The sequence below is a fragment of the Amia ocellicauda genome, chromosome 1 (assembly GCF_036373705.1).
Source record: "Amia ocellicauda isolate fAmiCal2 chromosome 1, fAmiCal2.hap1, whole genome shotgun sequence".
In the NCBI taxonomy this organism is placed as follows: Eukaryota; Metazoa; Chordata; class Actinopteri; order Amiiformes; family Amiidae; genus Amia; species Amia ocellicauda.
The window spans coordinates 10737593-10763670 of NC_089850.1; the positions used below are offsets into that span (position 1 = coordinate 10737593).

At 45.5% G+C, this 26078-nt stretch overlaps 1 protein-coding gene across 1 annotated transcript; it reads left to right on the plus strand.

Moving 5' to 3' along the window:
* The first annotated feature begins 4884 nt into the window (after positions 1 to 4884).
* On the plus strand, positions 4885 to 17534 carry LOC136758586 (arf-GAP with SH3 domain, ANK repeat and PH domain-containing protein 2-like). The gene is made up of 18 exons (XM_066713104.1): positions 4885 to 4917; positions 9467 to 9570; positions 9736 to 9805; positions 9981 to 10068; positions 10196 to 10244; positions 10446 to 10612; positions 11140 to 11273; positions 11439 to 11533; positions 11704 to 11893; positions 12257 to 12342; positions 12572 to 12687; positions 12956 to 13023; positions 13101 to 13208; positions 13766 to 13849; positions 14064 to 14070; positions 16097 to 16393; positions 16944 to 17234; positions 17374 to 17534. Exons 1-18 carry the CDS (start codon positions 4885 to 4887, stop codon positions 17532 to 17534), a joined length of 2148 nt encoding a protein of 715 aa, XP_066569201.1.
* The last annotated feature ends 8544 nt before the right edge of the window (positions 17535 to 26078 follow it).

The window sequence follows — 26078 nt, forward strand, 5'->3', positions numbered from 1 at the left end:
CAGGAGGAGGAGGCAGCCGCTGCCCGTTCAGTGGAAGCCTTCCTCAGAACCCCCAGGAACAGGCTGCTGGTGGGTACCGTGGTTGACATGGTCCTGGAGAGGTTCAACTCCGCCCTGGACGAGGAGGGCCTGTTGAGCCCCACTCTGCCGGATGACCGAGGTGGGGACAAGAGCTCCTACGCTGCAGACACCCTCAGCCTCATCCTGCAGCAGGTGGAGCTGGAGGCCGAGAGCGCGTCCTGTCCTGCCACTGCACTGGACATCAGCCCGGAAGAGAGGGAGGCTGCCGCTGCCGTCTTCCGGAGCTTCAGGAGGCAGATGGAGGGGGATGATGACACCGCCGAGACCAGGGAGGCTTTTCTTTGCAAGAAAATCATCACCTCTGCCCTGGCCCTGCTGACCGACGCTGAAGTTGGGGAGAGCGCACCTCTGTCCACCCCACACCCAGCCCAGCAGCTGCCTCCTGCCCCGCAGCTGCTCAGGGCTGTGGTGGAGAGACTGTTCCACAGGCGGCTGGGGCAGAGCGTGTCCAGCAAGCCTCCAACTGCGGAGGAGCCCCGACCCCCCAGGCCTGAGGAGACCGCCTCACCAGTGGAGGACCTCACAGACAGTGCAGGTGAGAGTGACACGGCGTCCACAGCACTCCTGCACACACTGCGCACTCCGCCAGTGTCACTGGACAAGCCGTTACGAGAGACACTGTGACTTTCCATGCAACCATTCCATCTGAAAATGTATTTCTAGAACATTGTTTTCATAACTGGTTTAAAATGATCTGTAAATGATTGCCAATAATGATGAGATGACAGTCTCTCAGTGGGCAGCGTGTTGTTTCTGTCCAGTGGGTGATCGTGTTTTCATGAGTGCCACTTGAAAATGTATTTCAAACGGGTAGAAAATGTCGTTCCTGTAGTTTCCTGCAACATTTGAGCTTTGACCCCAAGTCGGGTAACAGGACAGTCTGGGGGAGGCAATGAAGGGGGACTGAAACAGTGATGCGTGTTTTGCTCTGTGGTTCAGGGGCTGCGGAGGCCACACTCTCCACGAAACAGAAGATTTACCGCTTCTTCTCACGGGTCTCGAGCGCTCTCTCCGGGCTGTGCTGTGTGAGGGTGGCGCCCGAGTGATGGACCAGGTCGGGGCAACGACGAGGAGTTTCCTGAGCTGGAGCAGGAAGAAGAAGAGTTCGTCCCAAGACTTGGACGTGAGGACAAGGAGCTGTCTTCGTGGGCAGGCCAGACCCGGGCATGGGAGGACCCAGACGAGGTGCCGCCAGGACCGGAAAGCCCCACGCAGGCGGCGTGGGGAGGGTTCTGCCGCAGGGGCCAGGCGTCCTGGTCGCAGCTCCAGTGGCTGTGACTGCCGTGCGTCCCTCCGTCTCACCACAGCCCTCTGACGGCGCGTCGTCGCTGCTGGACACCTCCTCTGCTCCCACACCATGCCTGGACCACAGACCCAGTTCTACAAATCTTTTTCCAGGACATTTCAGCCATTTTCCAAGACACTGCTGCCATGCCTACCTACCATGTACTAAAATGTACTTTAAATAAATGAATTACAATTTAACAATGTCAGTAGTTGTTTAATTAATGATTTAACTTAATAATCAGAAATTGTATTTCTGAGTATTGATTTTTACTATGTGTTCACAGAATACTAAACAGCGTTACAGTGACCTTACTCAGTGTTTTAGATCACAATTTAGCCTTAACCTTATGTATCAGTAGCAGTCTGACAACAGGTATACAGTGTTTTAAAGACAGAGTTTGAACACAGTTTGAGAGCCTCATTTTCAGTTCATTTGAGGCCTTACAGTAGTAGTTTAAATTAACCCCACTGGGTGTTTGATACCTTACATATACAAACACACATTATTCCAGGATCTGGTTTATTAAACAGTTTTAAACAGGAATGCATGTGTAAAATCGGCTGTTATTATCACACAGTGAGGAACTGCAAATGCATTGTGACCGCACACACGTCATGTACGTATAACAGGTTTTTTGTATTTACTGTGTAGTGAGGATTCTTTATAGCTTCTGTACTTTGACATTATTGATTTCTTTAGTGAAGTACATGGCACCAGTAGTGAAAATCTAGTTTCATGTTTGCAGACAGTTTTAGATAATCTTTTGTATCGAGCTCTTTTAGATGTCATTTCTTCATGGGCCTTGTATAAGTGAGAGTGTATACTGCTGAGATCTTCCACGGGTATATGAAAAGTGTGTGGTGGGGGTGAGATGTGTGACAATGATTATTGATTGCCATTTCATTGGGGAAATGAGGCTACAATGTTTCTGTTTTTATTTCAAATATATGTCTGGATTATTACCTGTATTGTACCTGAACGAGTATTTGATCGGAAGATATGAAACTCGGATTTCAGACAGTTCTGCCCTTTCATTATTCATTATTTCAGCACTAGGAGGGAATCTGTAACTGCAACAGAAAGTTGATTCAGCCATCACTGACCAGGTGGCTCAGTCAGGGAGGAAGTGTTGTCAAGATTTTGTACCAGTGGGATGCTCTCAAGATACATTTCAGTATAGCTAAGGATTCACAAAGATGCTACACGGCAAATCTCCTGAATGACATGACGGGTGACCCATATAATAAGCTGTTCCTGATCTTCCTCAAGTCAACTCTGTGATCTGAACAAAGTAAACCAGCTGTTTCAATTGGAGAGGGTTAGTCCTTCTAAGCTTTTCCTGCATCTGAATCTGTATTGTCGGCCAGTACTGAGACAAACTGTTAATCCCAGTCACCTATAGAAGGTTTCCCCTTCATTACTCGTCAGCTTTGAATTTGAGAAGTACCTCATACCCACAGCAGCTATGTACCTGGGATATGATTTTACATGCTCAGCTGACACCCTTCCTAGCAAAGCTGCTGTTGAGACCGTGAAAGAAAAGTGCAAGACTATGCTGGTGAAGATGGCACCTGTTAACTCACTGGAAATAGAACAATAAATCTGATCCTGTAAATTGACCCTGTGAGTCTCTGTATCGCTCTGTGTCCGGCTTTACAGCGCTGTGAGGAGCCGAAAGAGACATGAGTGACACACGACATCCTTCTTACGTCACATCACGGAGGTCAAGCTTTGAAATGAGATTGTGCATATATGTGGGGAAGAAACTGGATTAAATAACAGAAATAAAGACAAGATAACAAAGATAACCTCAAGGCCTCAGTTCTCATTATTACCTACTTATTAGTTTCAATAATGTTTTTTTCTTTTTAAAGTGTGAATGAATGTACCAATTCTTGAAAGGAGTGTTCTTATTTGAATACTGCTTTTATAACTCAGTGGCATCCAAAAGAGTAAATGGGGTTTATCAAATTGAAGAATTGATTAAAGGCAACTCATTTTTTCAGAATAAGACACTGAATTTCAACTTTGCAACTGCTGGAACAGTTTTATAAGGACTGAGCTGCAGAGAAATCATTGGATTTCACACACGCCATGTTGCTGAAGTAAAATAAATATAAACCCTATAATCAGAATATTTACTTTGCTACTGGATGTCCTTCTGGATGCGGTGATTACAGGTTTGGGTGATTCTGATTTGCTCTGGTCATGAAAATTGTTTACTAGACTTTTCTTCCCCAGGTAAGTGACCTCATCATGCATCTTCTGTGAGCTTTAACAGTGTGAACCTGCTGCATGACTGGTATACAGGATGTCTGTGATGCAGCAGTGCCCTCTGGCGGACTGTAATGTTTTGTGAGCTGAATTGGGGCGCAAAATCTTCCATCAATGATTTAAAAATACCAAGAGGGACATGTTTTTCCAATTTAAATCTATTTTGAAAGGTGTTCCAAGCTGATAGGTCAGAGTACATGAAAGACCCTTTTCCAAAATCCATTCTAACATCTGGGACAGTTCGCAAAATGTGTTCCTGTGAACAGAGACAGTATTCACCACATTTTTTTCAGAATAAAAATGCATAAATTAGAAGGTAGCAAACCCAGAATGGTTTTATAAATCACAATACACCAGTGACTGAGTATGCAGGTGACTAGGGAAGGCCAGCCAACCCCAACAGATCAAGTGCAATGCTGTGTAAGTGTTTTGCAGTTTAAAATAAATCTCAGTGCTCCATGGCAAAGGGTATCAATTGATCTCAAACGCTCATTCATTTAAGCATTCATATATAAAATATCACCATAGTCCAGTATAGGCATAAAAGCAGCTGAAACAAGTCTCCTGTTAGTTTTAAAAGAAAAACAAGCCTTATTCCTAAAATAAAATCCCAACTTCTACTTTAGTTTTTTGCAAGTTGCTGTATATGCAATTTGAAAGAGAGGTCATCATCAATTAAAATGCCAAGATATTGATGTGAAGTTACTGCCTCAATCTCATTCCCCTGATAAGTAGTGATACATGGAAGATGTATCAGTGTAATCCTTGCTTTGGAGAACACCATTAATTTGGTTTTGTCTGCTTTGAGAACAAGCTTCAATTGACACAAGGTATGTTGAACAGCATTAAAAGCAGTTTGCAAATGGTAGAACAAATGCAGACTTCCATATCTAGTGGCACCTCTGTCCAGAGCGCACAGAATTAATCCGGCAGGTCTTGATACAAAATGTCCTGGACGCGCCCACCCTGAACGTCACCAGCGATTTGTAAGCCTTCGGCTTCTCCTCAGTGTTCACACAGGTGTCTCAATGAGCTAGGCATATACTCTACATGACCAAGAGTATGTGGACAGCCTTTCTAATGGGTGGATGTGGCTATTTCAGGTGTATAACATCAAGCACACAGCCATGCAATCTCGATAGACAGACAGTGGCAGTAGAGTGGGCTGTACTGAAGAGCTCAGTGACTTTCAATGTGGCACTGTCATAGGATGCCGTCTTTCCAACAAGTCAGTTCGTCAAATGTCTGCCCTGCTAGAGCTGCCCAGGTCAACTGTAAGTGCTGTTATTGTGAAGTGGAAACGTCTAGGAGCAACAACAGCTTAGCTGTGAAGTGGTCGGCCATACAAGATCACAGAAAGGACCGCCGAGGGCTGAAGCACATAGCGCGAAAAAATCATTTGTCCTCAGTTGCAGCAATCACTACAGAGTGCCAGACTGCCTCTGGAAGCAACGTCAGCACAAGAAGTGTTAGTCTGGAGCTTCATGAAATGGGTTTCCACGGCCGAGCAGCCGCACACAACTCACCATGTGCGATGCCCAGTGTCGGCTGGAGTGGTGTAAAGCGCGCCGCCATTGGACTCTGGAGCAGTGGGAGCAGGTTCTCTGGTGATGAATCACGCTTCACCATGTGGCAGTCTGAAGGACGCATCTGGGTTTGGATGGCAGGAGAACACAACCTGCCCGAATGTATAGTGCCTGTTTCAGCATGACAATGCTGATTGGTTCGATACAGAGCAAGGTTGTCTTTATTGGTTTAATCAACTGTCAGTAATGTACAACATCACCAACACTGCACTCTTATTGGCAGTTTGAATATTTACTGTTTGAATAGCTGAACCTATTAATGCCATGGACACAGACATAGAATTTGGTGTCTATCAGCACCATAAGGCGATTCATAACTAAGGGGATTGCCGGTGAATCCTACATTAGTACTCATTGCCTATCTATGATTTAATAACAATTAAAAACATAGGTCACATTTTGTAAATCGAGGCACAATGGACATTATTATTTATTATTACTGCTATTATTGTTTTGGAAAGGAAATCCATGTTAATATATATGTTATACATATACAAGGACTCAGAGGGAAATATCATACAAACTTAACAGGACATCAATAACACCAAGCATAGCAGCTATCGACTCCTTTTCAAACAACAAAGCACTGCCAAAGCTCAATAAAGAACAAGCAGATCAGTTAATTAACTGTCTCTTCACTATGGTTCCAGTACAACCTACAACTAATTGGTTCCAAAATTTAGATTAAATAATTACTAAATTTTACTGGAAGAATAAAAAACTCGGATTAAGTTAACCACACTACATAAAAGTAATCCACAAGGAGGTTTGGATGCACCAAATTTGTATCATTACTACCTGGCTATCCAACTACAATATATTATAAAATGGCTATTCTCAAATAAACAGGTCAATATAACCTCCTCGCAATCAGTGATTTGGAACAGAAGTTTGATATCGGTAAAGAACAATATCTCCAATATCTCCAATTATCAAATCAAAAATTAATATAACCAATGGAAACAATGGAAATAATCGACAAATTAACCCTTTTCAAGAAACCATTATCAAAATAATATAATCTCTTATCCAAAAATGACTCATCAGTATCCTGTCCAATTGGCGGGAACAAGATGTAGCAATCCACACTGATACCAGCTTCTGCACACAAATCTGCAAGAATATATTCACAATGAGTAACAACACCCTCACACAACTGATACAATACAAAGTCATTCACAGAACGCACATTACCAGCACAAAATGTTTACAATGGGCTTCATAGAGTCTGATACTTGTTCACTCTGTACGCTGAACACCCCTGACAGTTACTTTCATGCCTTTTGGCTCCGTCCACCGACTCAACACTGCTCACAAGAAGTGATAAACAAAACAGCATCCCGCTCTCTCCATCCACACTCAACCTGCCTGAACAAAACCCAACTCAAGTTCTCATAGCGTTAACTATTGCCAAGAAGACTATACTCCTGAACTGGAAACGCAGACACAAACTTAGCATCACACAATGGCTAAACCTTAGGACATGAGTGATACATCTCAACCGGTCTCTGATATGCGCATAATTATGTTTATATCTTAGTTTGTCGACGTGTCATCGGTCCGTCTGTCTGTCTGCCTGTCTAATTGTCCACCAGTTGATTTAATTGTGTGTTTATTCTGTTGGTTGTTTGTCTGGCCGTCTGTCTCCTGGCCACAGACGGTCTTGGATGGGTAGGGAAGGGTAGTAGGGGAGGGTGGGGTCAGAGGGGTTATTGGGGGGTAGGGAGGGGCCTGGAGTTTGTGATGGCCAATCAAGAAAGTTGATTTTGAAAACAATGACAGATTGTTGATGAGCGTAACTTGTCAGTGTCCTTGGCCAGCGTATGTCCCATTCACTGCAGATTAAACACAGAGAATTTATGATTCTGTGTCTTAAAGTCATGTGGGCCTGTATGCAGATCGTGCAAACTCCATTCTGCCCAATGAATCTGACTGCGCTTGGGAGTCTACTGTCACCTGTTCTGGACATCCTGGAACATCCAAAATAGGGGCCTATATCCATTGTGTTACACTAGCCTGTTAATATGAATGAACTCCTACATTCATATACTGCACTTTTTTTCTCCGGTTCCTGCAATTACACAAATAAGTATTCCAGCGCTGTAATGGATGTTTAAGTGGCTTAATGAATTAATTCAGTATGCAAGAGGAAAAAGGACACGACAAGAAAGGGCAGCTTTTACTACCCTCCTCTGTTACTACATACTTATATATTTGGGGGAGGATGGGAGGACAAAGATAAATCATGTGATTCCAACCATTTTGAATTAAATAATTAATTAATACATGCAACTAATACAACGTTCTTTTTGGAAAATGCTGGATGTCATCCCTTAGTATAAAATAGTATACATTGATGATAATGAATCAATCATTCTCATTCTTTATGTATTTTAATTGTTTATTTAAAAGAAATCTGCAGCCTAATGGCATTAAGATTAAGACTGCTATAGCTTCTCTGCATATCAGACAGTGTGTTGTTTTTGTGGAGCCACACCCACTCCTGCTTCTGTAACACTGTGACTCTCGCTGTGAGGACGTCTGAGTCGGATACTGTGATGCATCCTATAAATAAAAGTTGTTTCTTACATTTATAGATGTCAAGAAAGGGAAAAAAGAAGATACAATTAAAAGGAAGTAAAAGAAAAAAAAATTATATATATATATATATATATATATATATATATATATATATATATATATATATATATATACATATATTTTGAAAGTGTCCTGCTGTATGTTTTTACTCCCCATTCTGATAAACATTAAAAAACAAATCAAGTAAAGCAATCTAGAATATTATGTACTGACTTCTGTTGTACAGAGCAGAGAGTGAACTCAACTCAGTTCATGCAGCTGCGACAGGAACAGTGTAAATCTTTTGACATGGCAGCCGTTAGATGGATTATAACACATTGGTCAATTTCTACACATCACTAACTACACAGTGGCTTTGCACCCCCACTCTCCGCAGTGAGGCAGACTCTGATACACAGTTGTAAGCATTTGAAAAAACACCAGTCTCAGCAATAATGTATGTTTTTTAATAATTATTATTGTTTCTCAGGAGAATGAAAGACAGTGTATATCTGTTTGCCATCACGGTCATCGTTTGTGAGTATTCATATTTTGTTAATCAGTACTACAGATGTTTCATATTTCTATGAATATTTTCAACTCATTTTTAGCAAATGTTCAATTTACAATCTTTCTTGACAAGTGCGTTGCAAGGGTCGGCCTGGTCTGGAAATTCTAAATATCATTTTTCATTTTGTATTATGATGTCACTGTTGTCACTGAACATTCTATGGGTGCTTATTAACATCTAACATTCTTTGGAATTCTCTCTCATAGTTGTTTCAGCTTGACACTTTGCAAGACGTATAGTCCTTGACTCATACTCAACCTATTCCTGCTCCTTCTATATCATTTAGGGATAGTTGTTGATACTTGTTTTCTGGTTCTTCTAGCTCCATATCTCAGTTGCTTCTTGATTGTTTGTGACCGAGTCGAGACCAGAGGCAGATTCCCAGATACTGTAGCAGCCTGGCAGCTGCCATGGAGAACCCCATGGGCCAGCACCCACAAGAGTCATCAAATAGCAGGTATTGTAAGTCACTGACATGTTATCGTGGTGTGTGTGTACTTTGGTGTAGTTGTCAATAGTAGACAGTCCTAGAAAATGTGTATTTAGATGCATGGTACTGTTTTGCCCAATGGATACCTATGTTTAATTTCTTATGCCAAACAGTGTGGAGAAGTTTTGTATTGTTGCCTAATTTATTTCTGTTCACCAAGGACTCGTGAAGGCTGTTTCTCCGTTTTCACAAATTGGATTCGGAAAAAGACGAGGAACAAGAGAACAAAGGTATGGCCAAACCACAGAATCAAGAGAGTGAGCCTGTATATTGTACCTGTCTCGTTAATCAATGAGACATGCCTGTCTCTCTAATTGAATCCACTGTAATGTGTGGATTTCTGTTTTCATAGTGACACTGTTTCCCTCGTAAAGCTGAGTATAGGTGGAGCACTGAATGCCAGTGTTCGGATAAAGCTGTCTGGTAAATGACTTAATACTAAGAATAATATATAATAATAATAATATACGATCAGTTAATTTGAGAAGCAAACTTAACTTCAGAGAATCTCCACTGCCTAAAAGGCTGTGCCTGGCTTCTGCTTGTGCTTATGTCTGTGTGTACTTATTGGCATTTCTACTGCACTATTGTTGAAGGATTCTCAGGTGCGTCCGAGCGCTGCCTACAACCTGCACCAGCTCAAGGGGAACAAGGAGCACGGCACGCAGCTCAGCGGAAATCTCTTCAAGAAGAGTGACGGGTGGGTGTCCTGACTAAGATGATGAATGTTAATTTGCTAATGAATCGCTAATTGCTGATGGGCGAGAATGATGTTGCTTCCACAATGCCTGTGAAAAAGACAATGTGAACTCGGCCATTACATCATCGGAAGTAGTTCAAATGCTTTTCTGTCTTTTTTTTTCAGTTTCAGAAAAATGTGGCAGAAGAGACAATGCTCAGTGGGAAATGGTTACCTCACCATATCTCACAGAAAGGTAAGACAATTCTTTCATTATTAAAGTGAACACAGCGGCACAGCAAGGCAGGAGGAGAGAGAAAACAAGTTGCAGGAGAGAGAAAGCAAGTTACTCTGCAGCCGGACAGGCTTGTCTTAATTGGCCGGAGAGGCGTGTGCAGTGATTATCTCTTATCTCCGCTTCTCTCACCTAGGCTAACAGAGCACCAGTGAAGCTCCATCTCTTGACCTGCCAAGTGAAGCACAGACCGGATGAGAAAAGAGGCTTTGATCTGATATCATGTGGGTTGATGCACTTTCTAATGCTCCTAAAACCTGTATTAATTTGTACCATGTTGGCTTGTTCCACGTTGTGCCACACACATGATTTGTGTGAATTATAAATGCCATTTCCCATTACTCTCCACAGATCAAAGGACCTACCACTTTCAGGCAAGAGATGAAGCTGAATGTCAAATGTGAGTGTGGCTCCCTCTGTGGACATTAAGAGCAGTAATTACATTCGAATGCCTGAGTGCCGGCTACAGTCAGCTGTGTGGCATCTCGGTTTATTGTGACTGATGCCACCTGTGCAGACGCAGTTTATTTATTTGCGTTTGTGGGTTTTTGGTCGCATTCTGGTGATTCTGTGTCTTTGTTCTTGTTTCCGGGGACCTCAGATGGATTTCAGTCCTCCAGAACAATAAGGAAGAGGCTCTAAACAACGCCTTCAAGGGGAACCAACATATAGGAGAGAACAGCATCGTCCAGGAACTGACCAAAGAAATCATTGCGGAAGTGATGAGGATGACTGGGAACGATGTGTGCTGTGACTGCGGGGCGCAGAGTGAGTCGCTGAGGGTGGTGGGGGACGGAAGACTTTTTTTAACGTTAAGTAAGCTTTAACATTGAAAAGAATGATGACTTGTGTGTTTTTCAAGATTGCAGAGTCAGGTTGTTACACACTTCCAAAATCTTTCAAGATGCAGGGTACATGGATTTTAAACTTTAACAAATACTGTACCTCTCTGCACCCTGCCAAATTATACTCCGGGGTGTTTGTATTCGGTTATACCCAAGATCAACGTTTCAGTCTGTGAGAGATCTTAATCAGGAGCTGAGTTGTCACTGTAACAAATTGGAGGAGCCTGGCAATCAAACCTCTGATTTCACACTGAAGAACCAGTATAAGAGTTTTGTAGTAACTGCATAATGTTTTATATTAATACTAGCATTAGAAATAATAGCATATAATAATGTAATCATGAATTGTTACGGTTCCACATTTTTTATTTCTTATTTTACAAAGACTAAATCTAGACCGCTCCTCCCACACAACTGATTTTCAGCGTTGGAAACCCTGGTCTTTTTCAGATCCCACGTGGCTGTCCACCAATCTTGGAATCGTGACGTGTATCGAATGCTCTGGAATCCACAGAGAACTCGGCGTGCACTACTCCCGAATACAGTCCCTCACCCTGGATGACTTGGGAACATCTGAGCTCTTGGTAATGTAGAGGAGTGCTACTGCAAATGACATCACAAGCACACATGCGACATTTACTGTGTGAAGTCTCTCTTTTCAGAAACTCTTTCATTTTCCATTTGATGAGCTGATTTAAGTGCTTGTGGGCGCATAGTGAGAATTGCTGTCCTGCTTCTGTCGGTTGCAGCTGGCCAGGAACGTCGGGAACGCTGGCTTCAATGAGATCATGGAAGCCAATCTGTGTGCGGAGGACCAGGTCAAACCTGGCCCCGCCAGTGACATGTAAGTGTAAGACCCTCTGAGGTTTTGACCGTGATGTTCAGATCAAGACTCATTTCATGCTTGGGTTGAAGGATTTAATACATGGGAAACACTATAGAAAATCTATACTTTTTGTTTTTAATTTGCCAGACGTACGTGTTTTAAAAGGGAGTATCTGTTCTGTCCTCCAGGCAGGCACGAAAGGACTACATCACGGCCAAGTACATCGAGAAGAAATTTTCGAGGAAGAAGTGCGTCGACAGTGCTGCCAAGCTGCAGAGTCTGTGTGAAGCCGTGAAGGCCAGGGATATCTTGTCTCTGATTCAGCTGTATGCAGACGGCGTGGCTCTGATGGAGCCCATTCCACTGGCACACGGACACGTAAGCCCCTGTTCACGAAGAGCCCGGCCAATCTTTCTTTCCTAATTTGTCTGTCATTTGCTTCTTTAGTAGCTAAAGCCCATTTCCAAGGCAAGCTGTGTGCATTATGGTGACAAAGAAACTGGTTTCTTCCTGTTGGGTGCACAGTAATACTCTAAACAGTTTCTCTACAAGGAGGTGTACTTCATCCTAGAAAGGCTGTCAGCTGTTGAGCCACTATTTATGAATGTGCAGCCAAACTCAAACTCAACTCACTGGGAGTGTTTCTGCACAATGCATATCAATTGGATTGACCAGCCCAGTTGTGTCCTTGCTGTTGACTTTGACCTCCAACCCATGTGTCTCTTTGATTCCCTCCTCCAGGAGCAGGGCGAGACCGCACTTCACCTGGCCGTCCAACTGGTGGACCGGACGTCTCTCCACATTGTGGACTTCTTGACCCAGAACAGGCAAGCAGTTTTGAAACTAACCCTAATAATAAACAGACATATAAAGAAATAATATTAATAACATTATCTTGAACGTATTCAAAGAAATCTGCAATCTGCTTACATGAGAACGAATACCTCAAATATTCAGTTCATCATGACGTAGCACTGAATCGTCACTGTGAGAAAAGGCTGTTCTCTCCAGTCAAAGCTGCTCTTGCTCAGCACAGCCTGGACGTTTGTTTCACAGTGGCAATCTGGATAAGCAGACCACGAAAGGCAGCACTGCCCTGCACTTATGCTGCCTAACGGACAACGTGGAGTGCCTCAAACTGCTGCTGAGAGGGAAGGCGTCCATTGACATTGGTAAGGCAGCAATGTAGGGAGAGGAGTGAGTGATCTTGTTCCCAGAGTCATTGCAGTACCTTCTGAATTGTGTAAAAGGCCGTGTCTGTGAAAGAAGGCAGACGTGGGTTGCCAGACTTGTGTATTGATGGCCTCGTCACCCTTTCTAATCGTTTCAAATAAACTTTTAACCAAGAAAGGAATTATGTTGTCTTTGAAATAACCAGTTTTCCAGACTGTGTGTTAAATAAAATGGTCTTTATCTTTTCTCCCCTCCCCCCCATTACAGCCAACGAATCGGGAGAGACCCCTCTTGACGTCGCCAAGAGACTGAAGCACACGCAGTGTGAGGACCTGGTGAGCACTGAAAATAAGAGGCACAAGTTTTGTTTTCTGGCATTTTATTTACTGACCGTTCCTTTCCATGTCGACAGCTCAGTCAGGCGTTGTCTGGGAAGTCCAACGCTCGCGTCCACGTGGAGTATGAGTGGAGGTTACACCACGAGGATCTGGATGAGAGCGACAGAGACGTGGAGGAGAAGGTGAGTGTGTCCCACTGTGCTTGTGTCACTCAGGAAAAGTGAGTTAAGCAGGTCCTCAATGCCAGACCCCAACATTTCACTTTGGGAAATAAACTATAAGCCAGAGACAATAGCAAGGACTATTTCAAGCTCAACAATGAAACCACAACTATATCCCACAAGTGGAGAATTTAAATCAATCCCTGAACCCAGAATCTTGGTCAGGTAATCAATGTTTCGGTGCCCTTCATGGTAAATGCCCGCACTAAAGAAGTCTCCCTTTTGTCCTGGTTTTTAGCTGGATAAGTTTCCCTTCACAGTTCCGCAAACGTGTAGAGTTTAATGCAGTTTATAACCTGTGCTGCTTAAACAGAGCATTATAAACAAATATACATATAACTAAATATACACTGTGTGGCCACTGTATTTATTATTGATCACATTAACCCTTGCGATACGATTGATCCTTCAGAATGGGTGAGTGAGAGAGTGTGAGGCTGGCCTTTGAATTCACACAATCTTATTGTCACTCGTGTACAGGTTTGTATTTGCTTTGGTTTGTCCTCGTCCCCCTACAGAAACCAAAGCCCAAGAGAGTGCAAGCCATTTACAACTGCGTGGCGGACAAGCCTGATGAGCTGACTTTCTCTGGGGGGGACAATGTACACAATTACTAACAGTCTGGCTGTGAAGAGAGTGTTTTGGTTGAGATTTTGGTGTGAAGTTGAGCACGTATGTAAATGCACAGTATTGTTCATATATATTATTTCGCTCTAATGAAAGGAAAGTGTTAAAAAGGTCGTTGTCAGGCTCTGCTAGTCCAGACCTCCTCTCAGAATTGAACACGCCCCTGCTGTTGGTCCATTCCTCCCACAGGGTGGAGGTAAAGAAATGAAATGATGTGTCCTTCAGTCACTCCACTGGCTGTGAGTGTTGATGGTGCCCTGTCTCTTGTTGTTACAGTTGGGGCACATTGAAGGAGAGCCGGTGAGAAGAGGAGCTTCCCCGTGACGATCGCACATTTCATTCTGGACTGATAAATAATATAAATCCATAGATAAGAAATAACATCTGCCCATCAGGAATTAAACCCATGTTTTTTGAAGACCTCTTTAAAGTCGCCTACAGCCACCGCAGCCAATTGTCCTGATTAGTTACATATGGCTGAATTATTGGAGTTATAATCTCAAATGCAATTGAATTTATATATTAAGAATAATACTTAATAAAAACATAATAAATAATACAAAATGTGTGTGTGGTTGTGTGTATACAGATATTTGTATAGCCTAACTGTAATGTATGTGTTCCATGGCTCAACAATCAGTGAATGCACTCATGGTTACAAACTGCTGCCGTTGCAACCGTCCTGTTGACACAAGCCCAGTCCCCGTTACAGTAACTCATAATAATGAGATACTAAGTCATAATAATGAGATACTAAGTCATAATGAGATAGCAAATTGACCCCCCAATAAAATGGGCAAATGTTTTCTTTTTTTCGTGGCGGAAATGGGCTTCCATCAAGGGGAGTCGGAAAATACTGCAAAATAAATCTGTTGTTAAAAGAGCATTTTATGTCATGAATTTGATTTTTAACTCACTGGAAATGCATCCATAATTCTGATCCTGTAAACTGATCTACATTGGCTTATCCATGTTTAAATGTGAGAGAATTGTAGTCTTTGAGAACTGCTGCACTTTGTGACGAGTACAGAAGAGGAGCCGTGTTTGAGGCACTAAGGCCGCTGTAGCCCCAGACCCTGTGAGTCTCTGTATGAGAGGATCAGTTTGCTGTGTGGGAGTCAGATGCTGTTCAGTGTAGTGTGGCCCTCAGCGCTTTTCAACGTTTCGATTTTGAATTAATATTTTAACGTTTAAATGGCCTGTCACTTGACTACAGTTTCATGACAAGTCTGAAGTGTCAGTGCAGGTCAGACGCACAGTCCGTCCCTCTGTAGGATGATGTACTATGTAGCGGATGTTTGAAACAGGGCTGGTTCTGTTCTGCAAAACCCCTGATTCTTGAATTTCCTTACTTGCAGCTGTCTCTGTCCCTGGCGTGTCCCTGTGTCCTGCTCCTGTGTTTGGGTGAGTTCTGATTTTATAAGAAACTTGAACAAGGACTTGTGTTTCAGTCGAAGTTCAGCGATTATGTCTCTAACTGCACCCTTGCAGTGTGTGGTCACTGTATAGAAATCGTGTGTGTTAGGGCTCAGTATCACTGTGGGGGTGATCTTCATTGCTGTAGTCAGACAGGCAGGCACACAACTGTTTTTAGCAAAATTAGCACTTCCCCTGTTAGTTTCCTTGGACACACAGTCCTCTTAGAATATGGAAAATATTAAAATCTGTCATTTCTCTCCCCAGCCGTGTCCAGTGCTGTGTCTGTGACTCTGGCCTGTGATGCATCAGCCCACAGAGACACAGAGCAGGTGTACTGGAAGACTCCAGACAGGCCGGTGTGTGAGTCCAGCTCTGGGACATGTCACCCTGCAGCAGGCTTTGAGGACAGAGTGTAGTTTGCAGGAGCTGTGGAGAGGGGCGACTTCTCCCTGACCATTCACGACATCCAGCTCTCTGATGACAGCCTGTACGAGTGTTTCAGGGTCAGTGGAGCAGGGCAGAGCATGTACCTTGGGGAAGTGCTTGTCAGTGTCTTGAGTAAGTACGTTTTCATTACATTTTCATTAAGTACATCTTGGCTGACAAACTTATATCATTTCAATATATTACATTATTTGTACATACATTTCACATGTTTATTACATTTGTATAACTTTTTGCCACTGTTTCCTAATCCCCTCCACCTCAAGTCTCAGGCCTGTAGATAGTTGCTCACACAAACTGTGGTGTCCCGGCTCTGTCTCAGTCTGATGTCCAGTGCTCCCCCTGTCCTCTCTCTGCAGGCCGTGAGGAGAGCACCTCTCTCTCCTATGGGCAGCCCCTGACCCTCGGCCTGTACAGCGGGGCACCTGTGACAGTGCGATTTAACCCTGAGGGCGCTGGCACCTCTCTGCCAGTGTGTGCTGTAGAGGGCGGTACCGTGACCCCTGACCCTGCCTATGGGCCCTATGGGCCCCGAGTCTCAGGGCAGCAGCAGGAGGTCACACTGTCCGCACTGACCTTCACTGACCAGGGCTCCTACACAGTGCTGGACTCCCAGAGCAGACAGACCATCAGCACTGTGGCCATCACTGTGAGAGGTAGGACAGGGGCCGGGTTTGTCTGTTCTTAACTAAGCCCTGTGGGATTGAACCCACAACCCTTTACTGAGGGGTCCAGAGCACTGACCGCTACTCTGCACTGCTGTCCGGTCCTGTAGAAAGGACATGTCTGACCCACACTGCACTCTGTTATGCATTCATTCTGTTAGTCTGCTGTATTGGCTGGACACGCAAAGACAAAAACGCCAAAATTATCTGAATTTCAGTTCAGTTGTCGTATGATATCATAATATTGATAATTCTTACAAAGGATGCATGTTTCGTATCCACATGGAACTGTGGTAGTTTTTGTGCTTTCATTCCATTATGTAGTCTACTGAACTGGCTGGACAGTTATGACTGGCACAGTCTATCTTCCTCTCACACACTAACACAGGGCTGTTCCTCACTCAGGACAGTAGCCTCCTATCAGCAGCTCTGTCACACTCCCTATGGAGAGAGAGCTGTGGCCCTGCCAGCACAGTGAGGACGTCACTGCTGAGTGAGCATCCTTCCTTTGCGCTAACTGTCCCATCTCTGTTCCTCTCAGCTCACAGTGACTCCCTCAGCCTGCAGTCTGGATCCTCCCTCTCCCTCCCCCTCTTCACTGCAGAGCCCGTGGATGTGCTGTTTGCGCTGTCAGGAGAGAGAGCCTCTGTCTCGGTGTGCGCTGTGGAGAGGGGTGCAGCGAGCCGCCCCGGCCCCGGGTACGAGCACAGAGTGTCAGTGCAGAGCGGCTCTCTGACACTGCGCTCACTCACAGCAGCTGACCAGGGCCAGTACACAGTGAGGGAGTCCAGCACCGACCGCACCATCAGCACCGTCTCCGTGTCTGTTCTGGGTAAGTCAGGGCAGGGGTCCCTCTGTTGTACTTGTAATCACAGGGATATTGATCGTCTGCTTTGTCACACACGGATGTGATGAGAGGAAGTGTGTGGCTCATTAATGCTGAACTGTGTTTTGTGTTTCTCCCTGATCAGACCACCCCCAGGACAAAACTGCTGTCATCGCTGTGTCGGTGTCCCTCGCCTTCGCGCTCCTGCTGGCTGTGGCTGCTGGGGTCGTGTGGAGGAAGCGGAGGGGATCTGAGGGGGAAGCAGACGGGGACACCTGGGCCCAATGGCACCGGCAGCCATGCTGACGCCCCTGAGCAGCAGGATGTGGAGCTTGGCCCATCTGGAGAGACAACACAGCCTCCACTCAACTAACACTGCCCTGAGGAGAGAAGAGAGGACTGCCACTGCCCCCACCCCCAGTCTCTGCATCTTATGATTTTCACTCTTACTCTTATGCACTTTCATCTATTAATAGTATTAATGCTGTTGTCATTTACAGGAGAACTGTCCTGCAAAGCATCATATACACTGCTCTTCAAAATTAAGGGAACACTCCAAGTTCAGAAATCAATGCTAAGTGTTCCCTTCATTTTTTTTAGCAGTATATAAGCAATAGTGTCTCATCTTGCTGTGAGGCTTCCTGGTGACTTCACACCAAGTGCCAAACTGCACGCCACTAGAATAAATGACTTATTAGCAGACTTAGTTTAAGCAAGAAGCATTAAAAGTGCAGTAATACAAGCAGGACAAAATACTGTAAATTTTGCATTTTGGCCCCAAACATCTTTGCTAGGAAATGATCTAATTCAGCATTAGGGCCTTTTTATGGTAGAGAGAGAGAGAGAGAGAGAGAGAGAGAGAGAGAGAGAGAGAGAGAGAGAGAGAGAGAGAGAGAGAGAGAGAGAGAGAGAGAGAGAGAGAGAGAGAAATTGGTGGGGATGCCTGCCATTCTCAACACCACTTAATTTCCTGACCACTACTGTGTGCCTTATACTGAATTGAAATTTATATTGAAACAACCTCCATGGCAGTAAAATGACAAATATTTTGTAACTGTTTTACTTTTATATTTATATAAATTTGGTAAATATTGTCATAATAGAAACACAATAATTGTCATTTGTATATTTCAAATACAGCTGTTGGAGAGAAATATGTACAGTGTATATATCCTATTTGTAATGATCTAGTTCAGGGCTTTTCAAACCGGTCCTGGAGTACCCCCTGCCGGTATTTGTGTTTATTCCGCGTCTCTCTGACTCAGACACGCAGTCTCTGGGGGCGGGGCTTGAGTTGCGTCACACGCTGACGCTTTCCAGCGGCCCAGGCCGGCGCGTCACAGTCCCAGTCAGGCCGCCTTTAGGCCGCTCAAACAGCGGGCCTAGTTCTGACCCGGCCCAGGGCCGCCTGAAATCTATGACCCCGTTCACATTTGAGTTAAAGCGGCCCTGGGCCGGCCTACATCTCAAGTGTGAACGGGGTCACTGACTCTCAGTCTGACAACTCGTTGAGTGCTATGAAACTGAAGACCGTATGTGCCATGTTGGTTCCAAATTCCCTCTTGCTTAGTGCATAAGAAATAACTCTGTATGGGCCAAAATGGCGTCACTTACATCATCCAGAGCGAGTATAGAGTGCCACGGATTACGCTGTCAGGAATGAGATTAGACGTTTGTGCAATATTATATTCTGTACATAATGTGTGAGTGTATTACAGTTCGTATTCATTGGATACGTCTGCCAAACAAAAGAATAATAATACAATAAATCACTATGAGGTCTGTTTTTGTAATGTTTTATACACATACAACATTTTGCACAAATTATTGTCATCTTGAGTTAAATCAACAAAATTACCAAATTATTATGATTATAATTATTATAATAATAATGATGATTATTATTATTATACACCTATGCGTAAGAGAGTTAACGATATTAATAAAACACTATATATGACATTTAATTAGATTGATCGTGTGTTGGCTAAATAATGTTAATGCTTCAAACTGTTGTTATTTCCAGGACTCTGTCACAACTGTATTGAATTGAACCAGTCAAATACAGACGTTGCCATGCTTTTGTGCTGTGCAGTTCGTGAACGACTCGTTCTTGGGATCGACTCACTGGATCAGTGAACGAAATGAACGAAATGAATCGATTCATCAAACTGACCTTATTCAACGGAGAAAAGTCCAGCACTCATTCACACTGGTGTGGAAGTCAAGGGGTGAACCTAGTAAGGATGGAGAATCATTTAACATCCCTCGCCCTCCCAATACTAAATGACCAAGTCAAATAACCCATTTCAAAACCCTTAACACATTAAAAGATACAACAGTGGTCACAGTGGTCGGCTCCAGCCCACTGAAGACCCCAGTCGTGTGACAGGCGCTGTCTGGTCATCGCCGGTCCAACAGCTGCTGCTCTTGTTGGCACTGTGTCTAAGTGGACATTGCCCACCAAGTGACTTTGTTGTCCGTTTCATCTGACCAGTACAAAACGAAAAGCACAAACATGTCAGCCCCTCACAAGCATCAGCAACCGTCTGCAATACAATAATCACAGTGTTTCAGCTTTGGGAAAGAAAGCGGCATTGAAAAACAAGAATACATGTCCACTGCGGCCGCTGTTTCAGGTCAGACATGCACTGTGAAAAACAAGACAAAACTGTCCTACAAAAGCTCAGCACCAGTCTGCTCGCACATTTTCTCACCTTGCTATTCATTTACAGGCAACACAGCACTGCCCTAGCGCCATGAATGTACATAATCCAATAAATTAACATAAAACCAACCATTGTTAATCATAATTTAAACAAACAGTCACTCATGTATTCAAAATATTACTCAGAACAGATTTTTCATTAACGTATTCAAGAAACATAGTAGTAAAACAGCACTAACAGCCATATACAGAAAACAGCACAACACAGCACAGGACACGCACTTCACAAATGGGACGAGGCCACTTGAAACAGCACCTTCTTCAAGTTTACGGACTGACCCGCTTGTATGGAAACTCATTCATTACAGGCCCTGTATTTCACCAATGTGTGTAAGTATTGTGAATGCATGTCTCTTATAACTGGTCTTTATCCACCATTTAGTCACTCAATCACAGTTTGCTTTAACACAACTCGCTCAGCACCTCCTCCCAGATGTGTGAAGTGGTTCAGTCTAAACTGAGGGCTGGCCACCAGCAAGTGTTTGTGCATTTAAACAGTAGCAGCGGCCGCACTGTGACTGATATGAGCAGCATTTCTGCACATTGGATGAAAGCCAGCGAGAGCATGTCAATACCTGTCACACACACACACACACATACATGTAAATAGTAATATGGGCTTCATTCTGTGCTGTAAGCATGTCTGTGGCCTCAGTCAGCCCGGGGTCAGGGCTGGCAAACCCGGCGAGCCTCCTCAGCGGCTCCGCTTCCCTCATTGAGCGCAGACTCAGAGACGCAGCTTCTCACACATGATGCTCAATGCGGGGCTGATTCTCACACAGAGACGCGCACAGGATCTGCGCTAATAGCGCCGCCTCCGCAGCTCGGAGCTGAACTGCGCAGCGGACACGCAGGGCTCAGCTCGGCCAGTCTCAGCGCTGGACGCGGTTAGAAAGGCGTCTGCACAGCTGCCTCTGACCGCAGCTGCACTGGACTGGATGCGCCTCTTGCTCATGTTAGCGGCGCTTCAAGTTTTTGGACATGAGCGATTTTGCAGTTTGCCTGCTGTGTGTTCATTTGACTGAGGGCCTGCAGTGAAATGTTGAGCTGCTTTTCTTGTGCTGTTGCTCTGCGCCAGTGCTGTCATGTTTTGGGTCATTGATCTGACTTCCCTGTACTTGTCATGGTGGCGTTTTTACATGTCAGCGCTACTAATCGGCCTATGTGATGACGGGCCAATACTGCATCCGCAGCCGCTATTGTTAGTGAATTGATATGAGATAGTAGTTGAGCTGCCTAAAGCGAAGTTATTCCTCTCGGATAATAGCACTGACTCGTTTTCAGCCCTATTTCATTATGCATCGCACTCGGTCGGGAATATTTCAGTCCTTTTGGCATTGCCACCATGGCAAGCTCCGTTGTTGTGCAGTATATATAAGGGCAGTAATACGTAATACGGGAAGTGTCCTGCAATGCTCATGTAAAGCTTGATTGATTTTGCCCAAGTTCCACTATACTTACAACACATTGCCTACCCTGTTATTGTATTGATTGATTGATTGATTGGCAGACGAAAACCAGCCCCTGGACAATTATCATAAGTAATGCTTATTGTACGCCTTTTTGTGTTGCAATGTGGTTTCCTCTTGCGGTCCTACAAATACCACATACAGTAGTAATGTACTTTGCTCAGTGAGTGTTCTTTATTAAAATAATTGTATTTCTAAATATATCAGATTACGCGCTGGCCTGGCGCAGGGGATTGTGGGAGAGAAGATAGATGACGTATGACGTTAACTACGCCCCTTGTGTTATGTTTTGAGATATTGTGACGTCACACTATAGAAGATTACAGAATCATCTGATTCGAACCTTGGTGAGCTCAGTCTGCTGTGGATGAACAAGTAGATACTGCATTCGTGCTATTCTCGATAGAATATCCTACATTCGTGCTATTCTCATTAGTATAGCCTACATTCGTGTCATTCTCATTAGTATAGCCTACATTCGTGCTATTCTCATTAGTATAGCCTGCATTCGTGCTATTCTCAACCGAAGCAATCACATTAAGGAATACGAAGAAATCAGTGAGATTTTCCTTAATTGACGTATTGATGTCAATTTCTGCCTTAATTTATTAATGCATTCATGTCTCTGATTTTCCTTAGGTTGTATTAGTACACAATTAATGCTGTGTCAAGGGATTGCTTAATTAGCTAATTATATTTAGGTGTTAGCAAATGCATTTGTATATAATTTGAACATGTATAGCTATGGTTTGTAATGCTCATTAAGGTGTGTTGTGTTGGAAAGGTGCATATTAATCTGTGAGGTCAATATTACATTTTTCTAGTGTGTACTGTCTTGAGTGGGCATCAGTTTGTGAGTTTGTGTATGTGCGTCTGCCACTGTTTGAGTGTGTTACTATTATTAGCCAGGTAGTAATCTTTGTCTTAGAGCTGGGGTTCCCAATCCTGATCCTGCAGGACCCTCTACCCTGCTGGTTTTTGTTCCAACTGAGCTCTAAATTTCTTAATTGAAGCCTTAATTATAGGAAGAGCCTGCTTAGATTTGACTTTTTAAATTGTATAATAAAATAGTTGGTTCTTTAATAAGTTTTTTATACAATTCTATACGTCACTTAAAACCCCTACTGTTTAAAATCATGAAAAGGCTCAATTAAGGGTCCAATAAAGTAATTGAGAGCTTGGTTGGAACAAAAAACAGTATTCCATGTAGATCGACATAATCCACACTGATTACACACAGATTTGTTTGTTTATAATTTTAGGTTGTGAGCTCATTGAAGGCGTTTCTCTAGCTACCTGAGCACGGTGGAGATGGACCGGCAGAGGAGCTCCATGGAGCAGGAGGTACTGTACAGCACACACAGAGCACTGCACACTAGACAGTCGCCATCACAGACTGTTGGCTTAATATTATAATTCAGGGTTTCCTCCAGGTGATCTGTTTCACATTTGTTGACGGGGGGTGGGGGTTGTAGGGGTCGAGATCGTGAGGAGGGAGCAGCTCGAGAGGAAGGGCGCTTGTTAATTAAAAAAATAATTGTTAATGTTCAAAAACATAGCTGCGGTAAACCCTAATAATTGTTATCGTTGATATAAACTCACAGTTTCACAGCTGCTCACTGTCTCTTCTTGCTTTGGCTCAGGTCACTGCGGAGGAGCTGTGCCCCATTTCAGAGTCCATCCTGTTGGCAGTTCTGCAGGCCATCCGCTCCCAGTCCTTGTCCTCCTGCCTCCTGGACCTGCCGAGCCCCACCGCGTCCTGTAGTGCCAGGCGGCTGGCCGGTGTTGTGAAGGCGGTGGTCCTCAGCACCGTGTCGGACATCAGGCGGCTGCAGGCCCTGGAGGAGCAGGAGACCAGTCGGGCCCTGCTCAGGATGGCAGAGCACATGGTGGATGAGGTGAGGTTCAGCACCCGGGACGTCTTGAGACGGCTGCAGGCCCAGGAACAGCATGACCTCAGGCAGGCTCGGCAAGGCGACGGGGGTGATGCCCAGCCCACGGGTCGCTATCGGGCAGAGATGATGCGGCTGCAGGCCCAGCGACAGCGAGAGCGCAGGCAGGGTCCTGCAGGCGCAGGGGGTGATGTCCGACACGTAGCACTAGGCCATCAGGCGGCCATCAGACAACTGCAGGCTCAGGAGGCGCAGGAGGAGCAGGAATGCATTGAGACCCTGTTCCGGATGCTGCTGGGCATCATGGAGGAAGTGATGTTCAACGCACAGCAGGCCATCGGGCGTCTTCGAGCCCAGGAGGGGCAGGAGCACAGCGAGACCCTGCTCCGGATGGTGGAGAGCATAGCGGAGGCGGTGATGCTCAGGGCGCAGGAGGCCTTCGTGTGGCTGGAAGGCCACGAGGATCAGGAAGACAGCGACACCCTGCTCAGGATGGCAGATGGGATTGTGGAGGGAGTGAGGCTCGCCTCCCAGGAGACTCTAAGGCAGCTGCAGGCCGATGGGGGGCAGGAGAGCACCGAATCCCTGCTCAGGAAGGTTCTGGGTGTGGTGCAGGGGGTGACACTCAGCGCAAAGGAGGCAATCAGGTAAGGTGGGGCGGTGTATGCGTATTCAATTTTACTGCAGAAAAAACACATTTGCTAAATGAAAAAAAGCTGTTCAGGTACATGCTATGTCCAGTGCCTCACCTTTCGAGGTTTTATGAGGTTAAAAGCAGTTTTTTGTCTATTATTATTTGAAGGGCTCATAACATTTCATTCAGATGTTTTATTTAAATTTGATTTTGAATCGTGATATCATATTATTGTCTGGACTGTGATATTAATTTCAGTTTGTCTTGCCCACGTCTACCATCAGGCGGCTGCAGGCGCAGCAGCGCAGCGAGGCCCTGCTCGGGATGGCACAGCGGGCGTTGGAGAGGGTGATGCGCCCCGCGCAGGAGATCATCAGGCAGCTGTATGCCCAGGAGCAGCAGGAGCGCAGTGGGGCCCTGCTCAGCGAGGCCCGGTTCAGCGAGGCGAAGGCTGTGCTGTGGGATGCCATGCGGGGTGCGGTGCAGACCCTGAAGACCCCCGAGACTCGGGCACAGGAGGAGGAGGCAGCCGCTGCCCGTTCAGTGGAAGCCTTCCTCAGAACCCCCAGGAACAGGCTGCTGGTGGGTACCGTGGTTGACATGGTCCTGGAGAGGTTCAACTCCGCCCTGGACGAGGAGGGCCTGTTGAGCCCCACTCTGTCGGATGACCGAGGTGGGGACAAGAGCTCCTACGCTGCAGACACCCTCAGCCTCATCCTGCAGCAGGTGGAGCTGGAGGCCGAGAGCGCGTCCTGTCCTGCCACTGCACTGGACATCAGCCCGGAAGAGAGGGAGGCTGCCGCTGCCGTCTTCCGGAGCTTCCGGAGGCAGATGGAGGGGGATGATGACACCGCCGAGACCAGGGAGGCTTTTCTTTGCAAGAAAATCATCACCTCTGCCCTGGCCCTGCTGACCGACGCTGAAGTTGGGGAGAGCGCACCTCTGTCCACCCCACACCCAGCCCAGAAGCTGCCTCCTGCCCCGCAGCTGCTCAGGGCTGTGGTGGAGAGACTGTTCCACAGGCGGCTGGGGCAGAGCGTGTCCAGCAAGCCTCCAACTGCGGAGGAGCCCCGACCCCCCAGGCCTGAGGGGACCGCCTCACCAGTGGAGGACCTCACAGACAGTGCAGGTGAGAGTGACACGGCGTCCACAGCACTCCTGCACACACTGCGCACTCCGCCAGTGTCACTGGACAAGCCGTTACGAGAGACACTGTGACTTTCCATGCAACCATTCCATCTGAAAATGTATTTCTAGAACATTGTTTTCATTACTGGTTTAAAATGATCTGTAAATGATTTCCAATAATGATGAGATGACAGTCTCTCAGTGGGCAGCGTGTTGTTTCTGTCCAGTGGGTGATCGTGTTTTCATGAGTGCCACTTGAAAATGTATTTCAAAAATGTCGTTCCTGTAGTTTCCTGCAACACTTGAGCTTTGACCCCAAGTCGGGTAACAGGACAGTCTGGGGGAGGCAATGAAGGGGGACTGAAACAGTGATGCGTGTTTTGCTCTGTGGTTCAGGGGCTGCGGAGGCCACACTCTCCACGAAACAGAAGATTTACCGCTTCTTCTCACGGGTCTCGAGCGCTCTCTCCGGGCTGTGCTGTGTGAGGGTGGCGCCCGAGTGATGGCCCAGGTGGGGGCAACGACGAGGAGTTTCCTGAGCTGGAGCAGGAAGAAGAAGAGTTCGTCCCAAGACATGGAGGGGAGGACAAGGAGCTGTCTTCGTGGGCAGGCCAGACCCGGGCATGGGAGGACCCAGACGAGGTGCCGCCAGGACCGGAAAGCCCCACGCAGGCGGCGTGGGGAGGGTTCTGCCGCAGGGGCCAGGCGTCCTGGTCGCAGCTCCAGTGGCTGTGACTGCCGTGCGTCCCTCCGTCTCACCACAGCCCTCTGACGGCGCGTCGTCGCTGCTGGACACCTCCTCTGCTCCCACACCATGCCTGGACCACAGACCCAGTTCTACAAATCTTTTTCCAGGACATTTCAGCCATTTTCCAAGACACTGCTGCCATGCCTACCTACCATGTACTAAAATGTACTTTAAATAAATGAATTACAATTTAACAATGTCAGTAGTTGTTTAATTAATGATTTAACTTAATAATCAGAAATTGTATTTCT

Coding starts and splice junctions, on each gene's coding strand:
- LOC136758586 (XM_066713104.1), top strand. CDS start 4,885: ATGTCTGCCCTGCTAGAGCTGCCCAGGTCAACT. Junction 4,918..9,466: donor TAGAGCTGCCCAGGTCAACT/GTAAGTGCTGTT, acceptor CTATTGTTGAAG/GATTCTCAGGTGCGTCCGAG. Junction 9,571..9,735: donor CTCTTCAAGAAGAGTGACGG/GTGGGTGTCCTG, acceptor TTTTTTTTTCAG/TTTCAGAAAAATGTGGCAGA.